This window comes from Neovison vison, chromosome 6 (genome assembly GCF_020171115.1).
Source record: "Neovison vison isolate M4711 chromosome 6, ASM_NN_V1, whole genome shotgun sequence".
Lineage (NCBI taxonomy): Eukaryota > Metazoa > Chordata > Mammalia > Carnivora > Mustelidae > Neogale > Neogale vison.
The window spans coordinates 117785525-117804990 of NC_058096.1; the positions used below are offsets into that span (position 1 = coordinate 117785525).

Below are 19466 nucleotides of genomic sequence, written 5' to 3' on the forward strand. Positions count from 1 at the left end.
TTGACAAACTATTTGCCCATGAAAGACAGGATCTAAAATAGAAACATGATCTGAAAGTTTAAAAACCATGTGGCCAGACACTGCTGTCAGTCAACACATGAATCATAGCTCATTTCCTTAATGTTTCTGTTTCTGATCATTTGTAATTAATATAAGCACCAGCAGTAATGTCTTTCATTTAACTGCTCTCCCTTACTTGCCAGGTGATATACATGTAGAAAAAAGCCTGCTCCAGTACAATGTACCCCCAGCCTTTTTTTAAAGATTTATTAGAGAGCTAACGAGTGTGCGCACATGGGGGGGAGGGTGAACAAGGAGGGAGGGGCAGAGGGAGAGAATCCTAAGCAGATTCCTGCACTGAGCATGGAGCCCAAGGCCTGGCTCTATCCAGGCTTGATCCCATGACCTGGAGATCATGACCTGAGTTGAAACCGAAAGTAAGACACTTAATCAACTGTGCCACTCAGGTGCCCCTGAAATGTGCTATTTTTTCTTTTACTTCTCTTCCTCCTTCAAGCTTACTTATCAACACTGACACCTACTCTGATCAAGTGCCTGAGTAAGCCCCAAACCACAAGATGTAAAATTTCTACCCCCCCCCACTGTTTAAGAAATAATTGTATTTACCTGTCCAAGAAGTTAACTATGTTGGGATTCTTTAATTCTTTCATCACCAGAATCTCATTAATGATTAATTCCTTCTTTGGCTGTTTCTGTAAATTAATCTGTTTGATAGCAACCTATGATGGAAACAAATTAAAAAAAAAATCAGAACAAGTCTCCTAATTCTCTCAGAAAATTACAAACACCAACCAGATAATGATTTACTTTATTGAGTATCTATTACATTATACAATGAGACTGTAACTTACTGACAGGTAATACTTTTACTTCCACACTGCCTATGAACAATACTTTGTAATACTTAGAGCCTAATTACTTCAAGATTACTCCTGAAGCTGATTACCCAACTGAAGGTCATACCAATGCCAGGAATTAATCCTCTTTTCATTCCAAGCTGGAAAAATAATTTTTTAAAGATCTGCTTATTTATAAAACTCAATACATAATTTCTTCTTTTTTCCCTATTAAGAAAAGTGCTATAAAATACATAGAGTAATTCTTTCAACATATTAAACTGAAAAAAAGATTCCCATTGATTATTCATAGGTTTATCTAGTTTCCTCCTATACTAAAAGCTAATGGTAACACCCAGAAGTATGAAAAAGTAGCTACCTCCTGTCCCAATGCCACATCAGTAGCAGTGAAAACTGTACCAGAAGCCCTAGGGGGAAAAAAGACATAGCCAGATTTAAGGTTTCTAAATCACTATCATTTATATATCTAAAGACTTTATACTTAGAATAACTAGAAAAAGATTAAAGAACATTTAAGACTTAACATTTTTAAAAAGGAGTAAAAGCAAGCACAGAAGGAAAAAAAAATAAGAAAAAGGCAATCCTCCTAGCTGAAACTTGTTAGAAATTTGTCATAAATATACCTACGAAAATGTAGGAAAAAGATAAAGGAAAGAAAAAATACATACTCATGGATCTACATCCCTGCTTAAGAAACAAAAACCAATGAATAAATTTGAAGTCCTTGCACGTGCTTCCCAAAGGCATCCTTCCATGCTCCCAAAAGTAATCGGTGTTTGGTGTTTATTCTGCAGTTGATGCGCATCCTTCCCATGCCATTTGTCTACACTTTATGTCTATCAATGGCCTAGGTGTGTATCACTATAAAATATATTCAACGTAATTTTTACAACTTCTTATAAATGGCTTCGTTTTATGTATTTTTCTGCAATTTGCTTTTTAATTTTTTAAACTTATTTTTTATTTTATGTTTTGAGATTTACTTTCTTAATTTAACACTGGATTTAGGGTCTTATACTTGCTCCCTCATTACTATTATTTATATTATTCAATATATTAATGGATATATTGGATAAATGGATATATTGGATAAATTTATCCATCATCATGCTCAAGAATATTAAGATGATTTTCAATTTTTGTTATTAAACCAGTTATGCAACGAAATTTAGTTCTTTTTTTTTTTTTCTTTTTTTTTAAAGAGAGGTAGAGGTGGAGGAGAGGCAGAGGGAGAGGAAGAGAAAGAATCTTAAGCAGGCTCCACACCCAGCATGGAGCTGCATGAGGAGCTGATTTCACAACCCAGAGATCATGACCTGAGCAGAAATCGAGCCAGATGCTTAACTGAATGAGCCACCCAGGAACCCCACCTAATTTAGTTTTTAGAACAAAATTCATAAAGAGGTTTTCAAAAAAGACTTAAGCTCTCTTTCTAAATTCACAGAATACTATCCAGAGATTAATAATAATAAAAATTCAAAATGTTCATTTGCTCCCAGGCAACAGAAACAAAGTTTAGTTTAAAAACACAAATTACTGGACAAAATCAGATCAGTAGACTCAAACTTCAATACTCAATAACGTGATTAAATACACAATTTTATTGCCTATCATCTTGTAGTAAATGTTCTTACTGTCTTTTTACATATATTTGGTAGTCAAAAAATATATATTTGGTGGTCAATTTTTCCATCATCTCTTAACCACCAATGGGAAACAACATTTAAGAAAAAAACAATGTACGTCATTGCTCAATAGGTCAATTTTGTAACAGCAGGTAGAAATAAATACATTACTTATTTACACAAATCCAGGAAAACCACGCATAGAATGCTCTAAGTGCTCAATGTCAACAGGCAGAAGAGATACACTATACACCCAGGAATTACTACCATACTGTTTAATACAGTCACCAATACTTACCCTTGCCCAATTTTTTCATATCTTGTGTATTTTTTCTTAGGGTCACCTATGCTCACAATAGTTCCTATTTTAAACAAAAAACAACAACAAAAAGTTGGAAGCTCTCAAGCATTTCAAAATTGTAAACTAATATCATGACTTCTTTTAATAAACTCTACTGATTTCAGAACACTGGTTTTCAAACACAACTTTCAAACACAAGTTTCAAAAATTACGTATGCTGGGGTGCCTGGGTGGCTCAGTGGGTTAAGTCTCTGCCTTCAGCTCTGGTCGTGGCCCCAGGGTCCTGGGATCAAGCCGCACATGCAGCTAGCTCTCTGCTCGGGAGGGAGCCTGTTTCCCTTCCTCTCTCTCTGCCTGCCTCTCTGCCTACTTGTTATCTCTGTCAAATAAATAAATAAATAAACAAAATCTTAAAAAAAAAAAATCACGTATGTTTCAAACACAGAACACTAAAGAAACTTAAGAAAGTAACAGAAGCAAGAAGACATATTATTTCCATGAGGTTGGACCTCCTAGCTAAGGTCTTAATTATCCTTTTTCTCAAAAATGAACACTTTAAAATGACCAACTGTGTTTAGTCTGCCTAAGAATAAAGGGGTTCTCAGGATGTGGGAAGTTCAGTCTTAATCGAGAAGTTGGTCATTCTACTTTTCATACTCCACTGAAATGTATTAAACTAATGGTAAATTATGAAACTACTTATTATCAGAAATAATATATAAATGATATCCAAATAAATAAGCCTAAACGGCTTTTTTGACTCTTCCCACATACCTTCTATCTTCCAATATATTTAGGAAACCACTTATTTCTATAAAGATTACTCTACTTTAGTATTAACTAATCGTATCTGTTTTAGGGAGGTTCACAAAGTCACAACTAAGCAACAGTTTTCCAATTAGTATTTGGACATAAAACTAAAATATATTCTTATTACCACCAAGCCAAAACATGAGAAAACCATGCTAAGTTTTCACTTGCTCAAGGTAAAAGGAGGTATGATCATATTATGGAAACTCACACAAATAACCCAATTTTATATAAGTATCCAATCTCAGGTCTATAGCCACTTTAGCTACTTTTCTTAGTACTTTTCCGTGATCCTTGATCCCTCTATGTCAGTGTTCTTTATAACTATAGTTGCTGTAGACTTGTAATTGGACATTCTTGCTACCCTCTCCCTGGCACTGTGTACATTATTTCCAATGGTTGACTCAGGCCAATCACAGTTAATGGATGGAAAGGGAGAAGGAAAAAAAAATTCATTTAATGTTTGCACATACAGGAAGGCCACATTGTTTAGTTTTTTCAGAACATTTTGTATTCTCGTATTGAGAAACTATAAGTATATATAAATATATACAAATCTCCTTTGATAAGGGTTCCAACCATAACCCTCAGATTTGGCCCTTTGGGAAAAAGTGTTGCTCCCGAAGGTACTGATCACTGCATATATTACCCAACAGTCAATACATAATAAACAAGCAAATCAGAGTATGAATTTGGCTTTACTAGATTTTAACGGAAGTGACCTGTTCCTAGAAGGAAACAATATAATTTATGTCTTTTTATTCTTTAAGATTTTATTTATATATCTGACAGAAAGAGAGACAGAGAGAGGGAGTAGCAGAGGCTGAGGCAGACTCCCTGCTGAGCAAAGAGCCTGATGCGGAGCGGGATTCCAGGACCCTGGGATCGCCACCTGAGTTGAAGGCAGACACCCAACCGACTGAACCACCCAGGGGCCCCTATAATTGATGTCTTAAGCCAAAACACGGTAGAAATTAAAATCCATCTGAGCCAAATGTGTCAAGAGCTGTTAACAATTTAAGAATAATTACAATAGGTAACATACTTAGTTTCTCCATAATCTCTTCATCTGTCATTTTGGTCTTCTTTTTCTGTTTGTCAGAAGACTTGGCACCGCTATCAACATTAGAATCACCAACTGGTGCAGGAATAGGGTCAATTACAGACCGTGTATAAATCTGCAGAGAGACAGCTCATTACTGAGATCCGAGGCAAAGTATTTTTAGGTATTCTTACTAGTACACTATGCAGTTCTTTGATTTTTAATCAAAACTAGTTTTCTCCAGTGTTCTAAAGAATGAGATTAATATTTTCAACTTATCTTAATAAAAGACCTGTAACGAAGATGAATAAATGTTAAACACTTTTGACACATGATGTATAGATTTTTAAAGTCTGTCTAGCAAAACACCAGATCTCTGAATGAAATTTAAGTTTAGCCAGATCTAAAAGGATATGCCAGCATTCTTACTACAAAAGAGAAATAAACAGCAAAATTCCAGAAACCATGATGTTGAATTAACTATTAATTCTCATAAAAACTTGTACCAAAAAACCCCCAAAGAACAAAAAAACCCTTTTACCAAGGATGATTTTTACCGTTTCATTTTATTTTTTATTATTTTTAAGCTTTTTATTTAAATTCAATTAACATAAAGTCTATTACTGGTTTCAGAGATAGAGGCCAGTGATTCACCAGTATTCTTTAATACCCAGTGCTCTACCATTTCATTTTAAACAGCCAATTCTAGGAGGTAAAGCCAGAAAACAAAGCCCTTTACTGTTAATCAGGACCCAGCAGCAGCAGTCTTCAGAGTCCTCCCTGCTGATTGTGCCAGCACTCCACCACACACCACCTTCCCGCACTTTCCTTGTACTGGCACAGGAATACAGGACTCTTTCTCTAAAATCATTATTTTTTTTGAAGATTTTATTTATTTATTTGACAGAGAGAGATCACAAGTAGCCAAAGAGGCAGGCAGAGAGAGAGAGTGGGGAAGCAGGCTCCCCGCTGAGCAGAGAGCCTGTTGCGGGGCTCGATCCCAGGACCCTGAGACCATGACCTGAGCCGAAGGCAGAGGCTTAACCCATTGAGCCACCCAGGTGCCCCTAAAGATCATTATTTTTTAAACTGTTCCCTATCCGGTTGGAATTTCATTCTCTGCAGCCTCCTGAATGACACCAAGACTTCAAGAGAAATGTAAAATGGGAGATTATCTACACAATTTGGGTAAGAAGTAAGATTTAAGTTTTAGATATAGCAGTTATCTGCACTGAGAAAAATAGAGAAAGCCAGAGAAATAGATGAATTCTCTGGAAGAGAAGGGGTAATATAGAAAGGAGAAACAATGAGGTAACTACTTTAACTTTTAAGGCAGTCATTTAATTTTAATTAAAAAAAAAAACCAAAAAACAAAAAACCTAGTTTTTGATTAATGATTTTTAGGTAAAGATCTCCTCATCAGATTTCCCCATACTGAGGGCTTTTGGAAAATTAATCACTGGCAGACAACTACAGACTGCTGTTTCTTAAAAACACACATGCCCTGACATCCACAGTCCAAGTACCCAGACACGCACTGATTTTGTATGATCTGGTCGTGGGGCAATAACAGGAGGAGCAGCCTCTTCATCATCATCATCTTCCTCTGTTACTACTGCAGAAGTTTCTGATCCCTTGGTACTCAGCTGCATTAATCACATGAGCAAAGCAAGGAAGACAAGTCAGATATAACAATAAACATACTTGAAAAAATGTACTTCTTTAATAGCTCATTTCAAAATGATAAAACCTCATTGGTTCTAATCACTTAAAAAGTGAAAGGAATCCTATAACTTACAGAAAAGTTTATGAAATGTTTACAATAAGTTCCAAGTTTTCTTAAGAGAAAATCTGTACCTTTTATATGGACAATTTTATGTCCCTTAAGTCCTAAAAGGAACCAATCACTTTGTTTGTTAAAACCAAAAATAAAGATCCTGTAGGATTTGTGTAAGTCAGAGTCATTTTTGGTCATTAAGACAGCTAGATTCACCTTCAAAAATGGTGACTGAAGAAATAAAAGACGTTAATTTTTATAAAGAGCTTACTACATGCCAGGTGTGTGCTAGGTAGGTACGTTTCTTATTACCACACTTTGTCTTCATAAAACTCAAAAGAGACTGTTTCCTCCTAATTGAGGAAACTGTTTACTTAATATGGGATCCTTATTTGCTTAATCAAGTGGCTAGCTTAAAACATATTAAGTAGTTATTTATTTCTGATGGCTGTAATTTATTTTAGAAAGCTAAATAAAAACTGAGATTTGTTTTGAGTAACTTAAGTTAGAACAAGAGCTACAAGAAGTAATATATTAACTTACTGCTGGTGTTCCAGAAGGGAAGCCATCTTTCTCTGAATACAAAACAGAAAATAATGCTAAGTCAACAACTCAAAAAAGAAAATGTCTATATAATAAAGAAAAGGAAAAAAAATAAGAGGAAGAAAATACAAAGCAGAGCAAGTAGAATGTTCTTAGACTGATTACATTTGAAGATGAAGTAAACCTTGAGAAAAATGACAATACCCATAGTCAAATATGAATTTATGTGAGACCGTATTAACAAATCTCAAATCTTAATGGAACTCTGTAAATTTACTAAAAATCACCAACTTGCATACTACAAATGGGTGAATCTTATAGCATTTGAACTACATTTTAACAAAGTTATTAAAAACATTTGTAACTACATTTCTCCATGTGTATATATTAAAACAGAAGTTTATTCATAGCAACACTTTCTCCAGAAAAAAAATGGTCTATCTAGAAACTTGAAGCAACTATTCAGACAACAGCAACTGTGAAAAGGAAAATACTTGGCATAAATTTTGATCAATAAGAAAGCATATTCTTAAGGGCTAAACAGTTTGTGAAGACTAAACGTTGAAACATTCATTCTGGAGTTTAAAAGAGCAAGTTTTGTTTTGTTTTACTTTTCAATAGGCCCAGAGACTTTTACATTTTTATACATATATATAATATCTAGCAATATATGCTAAATAAGATCATTAACTAATTATGTATACATTAATATTATTTAACATATACTATACATTAATAAACATATACAACACACTTATATTTGTTATTTAAGTATACAAATATATATTTATAAATATTATATTAAAGGTATATAGTTAATATAACTTTAACATATATATTAACTACATAATATGAAAAATAGGTGAAAAGAATATACCATTTTCTGGTCAAACACTGATTTAAAAAAATTCTAATTTACAGATGTACTGACACAGAAGTTCTAGGGACAAGTCTGACCTTTTGCTAAGGATACAGAGATCAAGATCTAACTAAAAAAGTCAAGATCATTTGGCCAAGTGCTCTCTATTTTTTTCTTTGAGCACAGCCCATATTTCTGTGAAAATGTAATCAACTGCCATTAATTAATACTACATGTATGATTTTAGGGGTCAGAGAAACATAAAGACACCTTGGGGACGTAATTAGCAAAATCCATGGGTCCATGGGTCAACAAATAAATTACAAGGAAAACAATGTGAGAATTCATGTGAGGGAGCCTAAACATCAAAAGAGAATCAAGAGACACAGCAAGCAACTATATTGGTCTTTATTCTGACCCTGATTTGAACAAATAAACTATTTTTTTTAAAAAAAATATATACTATATTTTTACACTATACTCCAATTCTTATCTAATGATAATCTAATTCCAAGGTATAAAAATCTTCATTCTAATGCTTATTTTATGTTTGTATATTTGATAAGTTTTAATTTTTGAATGGACTTAAACATTTTTACTTCAAAGTCTGTGTATTTAAATATGCTAACAATGCTCCTCCAGTCCTACTAACAATAAATATATTTCTAGTATAAACCGGTCTATAAATCAGCGCCTTTCTCTTTTATTGCTGGGAGTCATTCCAAAGCAGTGACATGAAAAAACAAACAAAAGACCAAAACATCCACTTTTTGGCAAAACTAAGAGATTAACATACTCCCCAGACTCCAAATTATGCATAAAAGCTGCTCCAATTAGTTTACAAAAGGCAGATCCACACAAGGGCAACAATAGAGACAGGAACCATACCACAGCTTTTTACTTTTCCAGAAGCAATCTCTTTATCTAGGTGTGCTTCCCAATTCTGCAATCCCATTTGAATCAGCCTTTTACCACAGTATGACGTCTTACCAGGAGGAGTAAAGCTCAGATATTTCTGCTTCACTGTGTTGGAGTCATAGAACTTTAAGACATCCAGCACAGCCTGAGGATTCTTCTTTTGCTCTAATTTGGTGATGTTAGAGGTCTGTAATAATCGAGCCCACTGTTCTGGCATGCCCTAACAAAAAGATATTCAGAAATTAGTTGTTTTGAGTTGCTCCAATAAAATCAATTTCCAAAAGTAAAAGACAAAACACAAAAAACAAGTCAATCAACTGTAGCCTTGATTAAATTATAAAATGTCTTTTTTTAAGATCTATTTTGTGTAATTCTAACTAATGCGCTCAGTTCCCTAAGAAAAAGATACATCCAAACACAAACACTTTTGTAAGAAATGAAAAGCACTAAGAATTCACAGTTAATACATGGATAGAACAGTTAGCTTGAAACTAAATACTGCAAAGAAAGGTTTGGGTGCTGATACATAAATGAGTCCCAACTGGGTAAACTTACAGTGAATTCTCCAGTGACCGCATCAAAGCCAACATGAATAGTATGTTCAAAATCAGATGGAGGAGAAATTTCTGGCCGCTCTTTTTCCTTCTTCTTACTTCCTAGAGGGCATTCAAAAAAGAATCAGCCTATTTAAACAAGATTAATCAAGGTACCCATAAACCTGTTTCTCTGAAGAACCAATTAGGAACAAAGTTTTTTTGAAGAGATTTCCCCTAAAGACACTGGCTGATAGGAAACTGATAAAAGTAAAGTAACCTATTCTGTCTTCAAGCAGGGGTGGGGACAACCATATCAGGGTCCTGATTAAAGAGGTACCTGAATTGACCCAGCACCAGGTCTGAATAAAAGAGCACACGACAGAACGAACAGCCCTTTAGAGCACTGGTTCTCATAAATTGAGGCCTACACTTCAGATACTGAGCAATCTGGAAAACAAAGTCTATGAAGTCCTATTTCCATTTGGCTCTATTCATCCCAAAAGAACAACTTACGTTATTACCACCGACCACTAGATAGTATAGATTGTATAAACAAAGAGTTTACAATAAGCACACCACCTTTCTTTACCAACTCTAGCTTTTCCTTTTATTCAAGTTAATAACTGCTACATCTTTTGTTGTTGTTGTTGTTTTTGTTTATTTGACAGAGAGTTAGAGAGAGAGCACAAGTAAGCAGAGTGGCAGGGAGAGGAGAGAGAGAAGCAGGCTCTCTGCTGAGCAGGGAGCCTAATGTGGGGCTCGATCCCAGGACCCTGGAATCATGACCGGAGCCAAAGGCAGCCGCTTAACCAGCTGAGCCTCCCGGGTGCCCCAGTAACTGCTACATCTTAATGCTTCCCAGTTTTTCCATGGTTCCACCAATTATTCCTGACACACATCTATCAATAGTATTCTCTGTAAGTACCCCCATCCCCACTCCTCAGATCTTCCTGCTCTAATCTGCAGTAGTTTATTCCTAGACTTCTGGCATAGTTGTCCTCCTAGCACATTCCTTCCCTTTTACCCTTGCTAGAATATTTTCTGGATACTTTGTTCTCCTCTTTTTGGTTTACCCCTTGATACTTCTTGACCACATATATATATTTAGGTTGAAAATGCTTCCCCCCCTCAGAACTTCTTTTAGACTCCAGTGTTGATATTTAGAAGGTCAATGACAGAACAGAGTAGAGAGCCCAGATATGGACCCTCAACTCTATGGTCAATTAATCTTCGACAAAACAGGAAAAAATATACAGTGGAAAAAAGACAGTCTCTTCAATAAATGGTGCTGGGAAAACTGGACAGTTATAAGTAGAAGAATGAAACTCAACCATTCTCTTACACCGTACACAAAGATAAACTCAAAATGGATAAAAGACCTCAACGTAAGACAGGAATCCATCAGAATCCTAGAGGAGAACATAGGCAGTAAATCTCTTCGCTATCAGCCACAGCAACTTCTTTCAAGATATGTCTCCAAAGGCAAAGGAAACAAAAGCGAAAATAAACTTTTGGGACTTCATCAAAATCAAAAGCTTCTGCACAGCAAAAGAAACAGTCAAAAAAAACAAAGAGGCAACCCACGGAATGGGAGAAGATATTTGCAAATGACAGTACAGACAAAAGGTTGATATCCAGGATCTATAAAGAACTCCTCAAACTCAACACACACAAAACAGACAATCATATAAAAAAAAAATGGGCAGATGATATGAACAGACACTTCTCTAATCAAGACATACAAACGGCTATCAGACACATGAAAAAATGTTCATCATCACTAGCCATCAGGGAGATTCAAATTAAAACCACATTGAGATATCACCTTACAGCAGTTAGAATGGCCAAAATTAACAAAACAGGAAACAACATGTGTTGGAGAGGATGTGGAGAAAGGGGAAACCTCTTCCACTGTTGGTGGGAATGCAAGTTGGTGCAGCCTCTTTGGAGAACAGTGTGGAGATTCCTCAAGAAATTAAAAATAGAACTTCCCTATGACCCTGCAATTGCACTCCTGGGTATTTACCCCAAAGATACAGATGTGAAAAGAAGGGCCATCTGTACCCCAATGTTTATAGCAGCAATGACCACGGTCGCCAAACTATGAAAGAACCAAGATGCTCTTCAACGGATGAATGGATAAGGACGATGTGGTCCATATACACTATGGAGTATTATGCCTCCATCAGAAAGATGAATACCCAACTTCTGTAGCAACATGGATGGGACTGGAAGAGATTATGCTGAGTGAAATAAGTCAAGCTGAGAGAGTCAATTATCATATGGTTTCACTTATTTGTGGAGCATAACAAATATCATGGAGGACAAGGGGTGTTAGAGAGGAGAAGGCGGTTGGGGTAAATTGGAAGGGGAGGTGAATCATGAGAGACTATGGACTCTGAAAAACAATCTGAGGGGTCTGAAGTGGTGGGGGGGTGGGAGGTTGGGGTACCAGGTGGTGGGTATTATAGAGGGCACAGATTGCATGGAGAACTGGGTGTGGTGAAAAAATAATGAATACTATTTTTCTGAAAATAAATAAATTAATTAAAAAAAAAAAGGTGGTCAATGACATTTTGAACTACTGCTGAAAACTAATTGTCCATATATGCCTGAGTTTATTTCTAGATACGTAATTTTGTTGCAATGATCTCTTTATCTTTATGCCAATACCAGCCTGCCTTGACAGTTGAAGTTATAAAAGTAAGCCTTGAGGGGGGCCTGGGTGGTATAGTTGGTTAAGCATCTTGCTGCCTTCGGCTCAGGTCATGATCCCAGGTTTCTGGGATCAAGTCCTGCACTGGGCTCCCTGCTCAGTGGGGAGTCTGCTTCTCCCTCTCCCTCTGCTGCTCCCCATGCTTGTGCTCTCTGTCAAATAAATAAATAAAATCTTAAAAATAAATTAATAGGGAAGTATTCCTTTCCATTCAATTTTCTGGAAGGTCATGTAAAACTGTTGGTATTTCTTCCTTAAACATTTGGTAGAATTCACCAATGGAGCCATAAAGGGTCTGACATTTTCATTGTGGATGGTTAGTAACTACAAACTAAATTTCAAGTTACCCATTTCTTCTTGAATGAATTGAAAATTTGTCTTTCAAGACATTTTCCCACTTTATCTAACATGTTTGAATTTGTTCCCTAATCATTTTTAGTATCTATAAAAATGTGATATCTTTCATTTTCAATATTGGTAATTTGTGTCTTCCCCCTACCCCCTTTCAGTCTGCCTAGAGGTTTATCCATTTTATTGATAATCTCAATAAATCAGCTTATGGTTTCATTGATTCTTCTATTTTATTAATCTCCATTTGAATTTTGTTATTTCTTTTCTTCTACTACTTTGCATCTTACTAGCTCTTCCTTTCTAGTTTATTAAGATGGCTTTGCTTAAGTCACTGACTTAACATCTTTTTCTTTTCTCATACAGATGCTTAATACCTAAAATTTCTTCTAAGTATTGCCCTAACAGCATCATACAGACACTGATGCTTTGAATTTTCATTTTCATCCTGTTTAATATACTTCCTAAGTACCCTTTTGATTTCTTCATTTATTTGCAAGTGGGTTTTTTTTTTTTTCAAATATTCCCAGGGATTCTTCTGTTATTGATTTCTAATTTAAATACACTGTGGTCATAGAATATATTTTATGGGAGTTGAATCTTTCTACATTTATTAGGCTTTTAAAAATCTCCCTAGAATGTGATCTAGCTCAGTAAGTAGTCTATGTTAACTCAGAAAGAATGGGTATTCTGCTAGTGGAGTGTTCTATAAATATCAACAAATCAAAGTTGAATAACAGTTAGCAATTTTCTGTCTACTTGCTCTACCAATTACTGAGAGAAGTGTACTTGCATCTCCAACTACAAATGGAATTGCCTATTTCTCCTTAAAATTATATCTGCTTTTGCTCTACTATTAAGTGCATAAATGTTTACTTCTATTACATCCTCTTGATGAACTGACCTTATTACTATTCTAAAATAACCTATTCCCTATCTTTATCCCTTAAATATTTAGGGCATTATTTTTTGCTCTAAAATCTACTTTATCTGATTTTAGTCAGTCCAGGTTTCTTTTCACTGTTAGCATACTTAAAAAAAAAAAAGCCCTTTTATTTTGACCTATTTTGTAGCTTTATATACTTAAGTGGATTTTTAAAAAGATTATTTATTTATTTATTTATTTGACAGAGAGGGAACACAAGCAGGGGGAGTGGGAGAAGCAGGCCTCCCGCCCAGCAGGGAACCTGATCCAGAGCTGGATCCTGGATCATGACTGGAGCAGAAGGCAGACACTTCATGACTGAGCCACCCAGGCACCCCTTTAAGTGGATTTCTTGTGGACAGCATATAGTTAGTAGAACCTCTGCTTTTTATTTACTTTTTAAAAAAGATTTTATTTATTTATTTGACAGAGAGAGACACAGCAAGAGAGGGAACACAAGCAGGGGAAGCGGAAGAGGGAGAACCAGGCTTCCTGCTGAGCAGGTGCCCCTGATACAGCTGGGTTTAACCCTACTATTTCATCATTTGTTTTCTAATGCTCTCTATTGTTTACATTTTTCCTCTTTTTGATTAAATATTTTTTATAATTCCCTTTTATCTCCTTTGTTGGTTTTTTAAAAAGATTTTATTTATTTATTTGACAGAGAGAAAGAGATCACAAGTAGGCAGAGCAGCAGGCGGGGGGTGGGGGTGGGGGTGGGGTGGAAGGGTGGGGGGAAGCAGGCACCTCGCTGAGCAGAGAGCCCAAAGCAGGCCTTGATCCCAGGACCCTGAGATCATGACCTGAGCCAAAGGCAGAGGATCAACCCACTGAGCCACCCAGGCACCCTTCTTTGTTGTTTTTTAAAAAAATAACTCTTTATATACCATCAAGTTCATCTGGGTTTTAGTATAGAGAGCGAGCGAGCGAGCGAGAGCTGTGCAGCCATCACCACAATCTAACTGTGGACATTCTCATCATCCCTAAAAGAAACCTTGTGCTCATTAGCAATCACTTCTCATTGTTCCCTCTCCCCCTCCCAAACTCTAGGCAACCACTAATCTTTCTGTTTGCCTATTCTGGCCATTTCATATATACAGGACCACACAACGTGCCGTCTTTTGTAAATGGCTTTTTAAACTTAGTTTTTGAGGTTCATTTATGTGATAGAATGTATCAGAATTTCATTTCTTAAAAACTCAGTTATTTTTTTAAGAGATTTAGACAAAAAAAAAATCTTTTACCATTTCCAGTGATTTCCATTCCTTTATGCAGATTCACATTTCCATCTGATAACATTTTCCTTCTGCCTGAATGATTTGGCTTACCATTTCTTATAGGGCAGACCTGGTGATAAACTCTTTCAGCCTTATATATTAATATATATATACTAGGCTTCATATATTTTAAAAAGTCTTTGTTTCCCCTTCATTTTTGAAAGATATGTTCACAAGATACAGAATTCTAAGTTGACAGATTTTTTTTTCTTTCAGTACTTTAAAGATGTTCCTTCTTATCTTCTGAGATACACTGCTACTTCCATGAAATCCACTGTCATATTTTGTTCCTCTAAATGTAAAGTGTCTTTTCTTTCTGGCAGCTTATTTTTTGGCTTAAAACAAGGGTTTTTTTTTTGTTGTTTTTTAATAGACTATTTTTTTGAGCAGTTTCAGGTTCACAGAAAACTGAGCCAAAGGTCTGAAAGCTTTTAAAATGTTCTCTTTATCACTAGTTTTAGACAGTTTGATTATGTGTCATGGTGTAGTTTTCATCTTATTTCTTTTGCTCTGGAATTCACTGAACTTCTTGAATCTACGGGTTTATAGCTTTCATTAAATGTGTAAAGTTTTCAGCCATTTTTTAATAAGCTTTTTTTTTTTTTTTTTTTAAGATTGTTAAAGTCTCCAGTTTTTGGAGACTTCATTTGCACTTATATTAGCTCTGCATGTAGTTTGTCCCACAGCCATTCTCTTTTGTTTCACTTTTCTTCTCCTAAGTTTCATTTTGGATGGTTTCCATTGCCATGGTCTTCAAATTCACTTATCTTTCTTTCTGAAATGCCTAATCTATTGTTAATCTTGCCTACTGGATTTTGATTTGTTCTTTTTTTCTATTTTTCATCACTACTTCTAAATATGCTGAATCTTTCCTTTGGGTTCTTCAACATATGGAATATAATTTTTCACCTTTTTTTTTTTTTTAAGATTTTACTTATTTGACAAGACAGAGAGAATGCAATAAGGCAGAAGGAGAAGCAGGTTCCCCGCTGAGCAGAGCACCCGATGTGGGGCTTTATCCCAGGACCCTGGGATCATGACCTGAGCTGAAGACAGACGCCTAACCAACTGGGCCACCCAGGTGCCCCAGTATTTCACTGCTTTAATATCCTTGCTTACGAATTCATCATCTGTGTCATTTCTGAATTGATTTCAATTGATGGATTTTACTCATTATGGGTCTTTGCATGCCTGGAAAATACCAAATGGATGCCAGACGCTGAAAATTTTTCCCTGGTAGGTACTAGATATTTTTGTGTTCCTATAAATGTGAGCTTGTTCTGAGACACAGATAGGCTATTCTTATTTCCCCCTCATATGGCGGAGAAACAAATTTATGAAGAGTTGATCCTTTTAGATATTAAAGTTTTGTTAGGTAAAATTGGAGCAACATTTAATATAGAGCTAATTCTACCCCATTAATGTTTTTCTGAATGGTGTGAACAGGAAATATTCTAGGCCCTGTGGACATTGAGGATAGTTTCCTTTCGGCATTTCCAGTGATTTCTTTTCCAGCTCTGGGTAGTGAAGACTCAAGGGGGGACTTCTATAGATCTTTCTCTCTCTTGGGTATGTGTGTATAAAAACTAGTTGCCTTGACCTCTCCCAACTTCCAGTTCTCTTTCTTAGCTCTAGGAGACCATTTTTTTTTTAAAAGATTTTATTTATTTATTTGACAGAGAAAGATCACAGGTAGGCAGAGAAGCAGGCAGAGAGAGAGAGAGAAGCAGGCTACCTGCTGAGCAAAGAGCCCAATGTGGGGCTCGATCCCAGGACCCTGAGATCATGACCTGAGCCGAAGGCAGCGGCTTAACCCACTGAGCCACCCAGGTGCCCCTCAAGGAGACCATTTAATTGTCCTCCCTTTGCTGTAGCCTGACAACTCACAGCAGACAGTAAGCTGTATCAATTGTAGGATTTACCACCATTGTTTCCCATTTCTCAGGGACTGCTTTTCTTTATTATCTGATGTACAACATCATGAAAACCATTGTTTTGTATATTTTTTGCCAGTTTTTAGTTCTTTCACATGGAGGGGTAAATCTGGTCCCTGTTACTCCATCTTGACTGAAAGTATAACAGGTTTTGCTGTCTTATCTGTAGTATTATGAAATTTCAGGATGATACAATTTTTTTTTTTAAAGATTCCATTTATTTATTTGACGGAAACAGACACAGTGAGAGAGGGAGCACGAGCAGAAGGAGTAGGAGAGGGCGAAGCAGACCTCCCGCCAAGGCAGGGGCGCCTGGGTGGCTCAGTCGTTGGGTGTCTGCCTTTGGCTCGGGTCATGATCCCGGGGTCCTGGGATCGAGGATGATACAATTTGATGAGGTCTTTATTCTTTCATTGAGCTGAGTATTCAGTGAGTCCCTCCCATCTGGAAATCATATTCTTCAGATCTGGGAAATTTTTTTTCTTTTATTCCTTGGATAATTTTCTTTGTTCACTATTAGTTAGATCAGTAAATCATATATTTCCTCTCATATTTGCCATCTTTGTATTTTTGTCTAATAATCTGGGAGAATTTTCTTGAGTGTCTTTCAAATCTTCTACCAACTGGTATCTTTGGTTTGATTTGGTAATCTTAAATGTTGATTTCCCAAGAATTACTTTTCATTGTTTTCTGATCATTCTTTCTCTGAGAATATTTTCCTTATTTCACGGACGCCTTTTTGATCTTTTTGAAGATTATCTAGTTTACTTGCATGTATAGGTTGGTTCCCTTTACCTCCACTGTCTGTTTCTTCTATATTCCTTTTTTATCCCCTTTGTTTTGTACTCTCTTATAACAAGGGTGTTTTTCAAATGTCTAGTAATCCTTTGCTGTCTACTCATACATAAAAGTCTTAAAAAGTTAACTAGAAGATAAGTCAGCCTTTTCATTAAAGGTGGGGGTGGGGTACCTAAAGTATTTTTTCCCAGGGCATTTGTTTATCCAGAGAAAAATCTTCCAATCTCTGTCTGGTCTGAGGGCTTAGAAACAAATTTAACATGTTAACACGCTTTGAATCTGCCTTTCTTCCCCACCCCCCTTTTTTAAAAAAAGTTTCAGAGACAGAGCTTAGTGATTCATCAATTGCACATAATACCTAGTGGTCATTACATCATAAGGAGTGCCATCCTTAATGCCCAGCACTCAGTTACGCCATTCCCCCACCCACCTCCCCTCCAGAAACCCTGTTTCCAATTTTAGTATATGTGCTGCCGAAGCGAGCACCCCTGTTTGTTTCCTATAGTTAAGAAATCTGCCTTTCTTGGGACGCCTGGGTGGCTCAGTTGGTTGGACGACTGCCTTCGGCTCAGGGCGTGATCCTGGAGTCCCGGGATCGAGTCCCGCATCGGGCTCCCAGCTCCATGGGGAGTCTGCTTCGCTCTCTGACCTTCTCCTCGCTCATGCTCTCTCTCACTGTCTCTTTCTCTCTCAAATAAATAAATAAAATCTTTAAAAAAAAAAAAAAAAAAAAGAAATCTGCCTTTCTTACTCTTGTGCTACACCTTTCACTGACTCCTCTGACAAGGATGAGAAGCCTCATTTAATTTCTCCTCAAATATATATGAACATTAGTTTGTTCTTTTCTTCTACTGGAGGATGGGACTTAAAACATTTCACTGGCTGTATGGGGTAAAGAAGGGATCCTAATGGGCCTCTGACACCACCTACATAGATTTTCAATTAATCCCACCCCCTTTCAGCCTGAGTATTATAGCTCCCCACCCCACCACACACACATGATGTTGTGTGTCCCTAAATCCTACACCTCTGAGATTTTTACAAGGAAATGGGTTCACTTCTCACAGACATTCTCATCTGCAAATGCTTAGGAGAGGTCCTCGTCTATTCAGTTTAGTCCGATGTCACTTTTCCATCCTTCTTTCAAATATGTATACTATGTCTCTTCTTCTTTTCTCTTTGCCCATGTTATATTAAAAGCATCTTTTTAACTGTCATTTTACTTGGGTCTGGGGAGGGATAGTAAATAGAGGCATGTGGTCAATCTGCTGTATTGTCAACCTGCTTTGTTAACCAGAGAAGTCTTCTACTATAAATGAGCTAAAAGTCATGTTGTTTGATAGGTCTGCATATCTACAGTTGAAAGGTCACTGTAGGGCGCCTGGGTGGCTCAGTGGGTTAAGCCGCTGCCTTCGGCTCAGGTCATGATCTCAGGGTCCTGGGATCGAGGCCCGCGTCGGGCTCTCTGCTCAGCAGGGAGCCTGCTTCCTCCTCTCTCTCTGCCTGCCTCTCTGCCTGCTTGTGATCTCTCTCTGTCAAATAAATAAATAAAATCTTTAAAAAAAAAAAAAAAAAAAGAAAGGTCACTGTACACACTATTCTTTTTTTATAAGATGCTACTGACCCAGCATTAGTAAGAAACGTATTATATTTTTTGACTAGTGATGATGCATTTGTGCTCAACTGTCCATCACCTTTTTCGGTCTCGTAACACGCATTTATTTACAAGAGATATGACTATGGTAAGTGGGCAGGGCAAATTAGGTGTAGCAAGGAGCAGAGGGAAACACAACTGCAAGGCTAGTATAAATTTTGCTATCTCTACTGAAATGCAGTTTCATCTATCATAAACAACCTCTCATTTTCAACTACACTGTGAGTGTTCGGAGGTCATGCCCTCTACTTCTCTTTGGAAGACTCTTTAGAAATCCCAAGACTTCCAACTCCATATTTGCAAATAGGAGGAAATATTTTTTAACCAACTATAAACTAATAGTTTATTTTTTATACGGCTCTGAATTGAAGACAGAAAAACAATTTCATATACTAAGTACTTTTTTCCTCTTCTTTTAAAAAAATCTGCTCAGCATCCCACTTTTGGTTTGCATATGGTTGGCAAAGATACTATTTTCTTAAATGACCTTGATTACAGATGACTGGTTCAAGGTAGGCATGAAAT

At 36.5% G+C, this 19466-nt stretch overlaps 1 protein-coding gene across 4 annotated transcripts in view; it reads right to left on the reverse strand.

Annotated features, from left to right (window-relative positions):
- Window positions 1-19466, reverse strand: part of PAK2 (p21 (RAC1) activated kinase 2) — a 95241-nt gene that overhangs the window by 20931 nt on the left and 54844 nt on the right. For all 4 annotated transcript variants that reach the window (XM_044252086.1, XM_044252087.1, XM_044252089.1 and 1 more), the window contains exons 3-10: window positions 9309-9409; window positions 8826-8973; window positions 6977-7008; window positions 6195-6302; window positions 4660-4792; window positions 2802-2865; window positions 1237-1285; window positions 628-740 (exon numbers count right to left, since the gene is read on the reverse strand). In XM_044252086.1, coding sequence (XP_044108021.1) covers window positions 628-740; window positions 1237-1285; window positions 2802-2865; window positions 4660-4792; window positions 6195-6302; window positions 6977-7008; window positions 8826-8973; window positions 9309-9409 — 748 coding nt within the window. The remainder of the gene's footprint in view (window positions 1-627; window positions 741-1236; window positions 1286-2801; window positions 2866-4659; window positions 4793-6194; window positions 6303-6976; window positions 7009-8825; window positions 8974-9308; window positions 9410-19466) is intronic.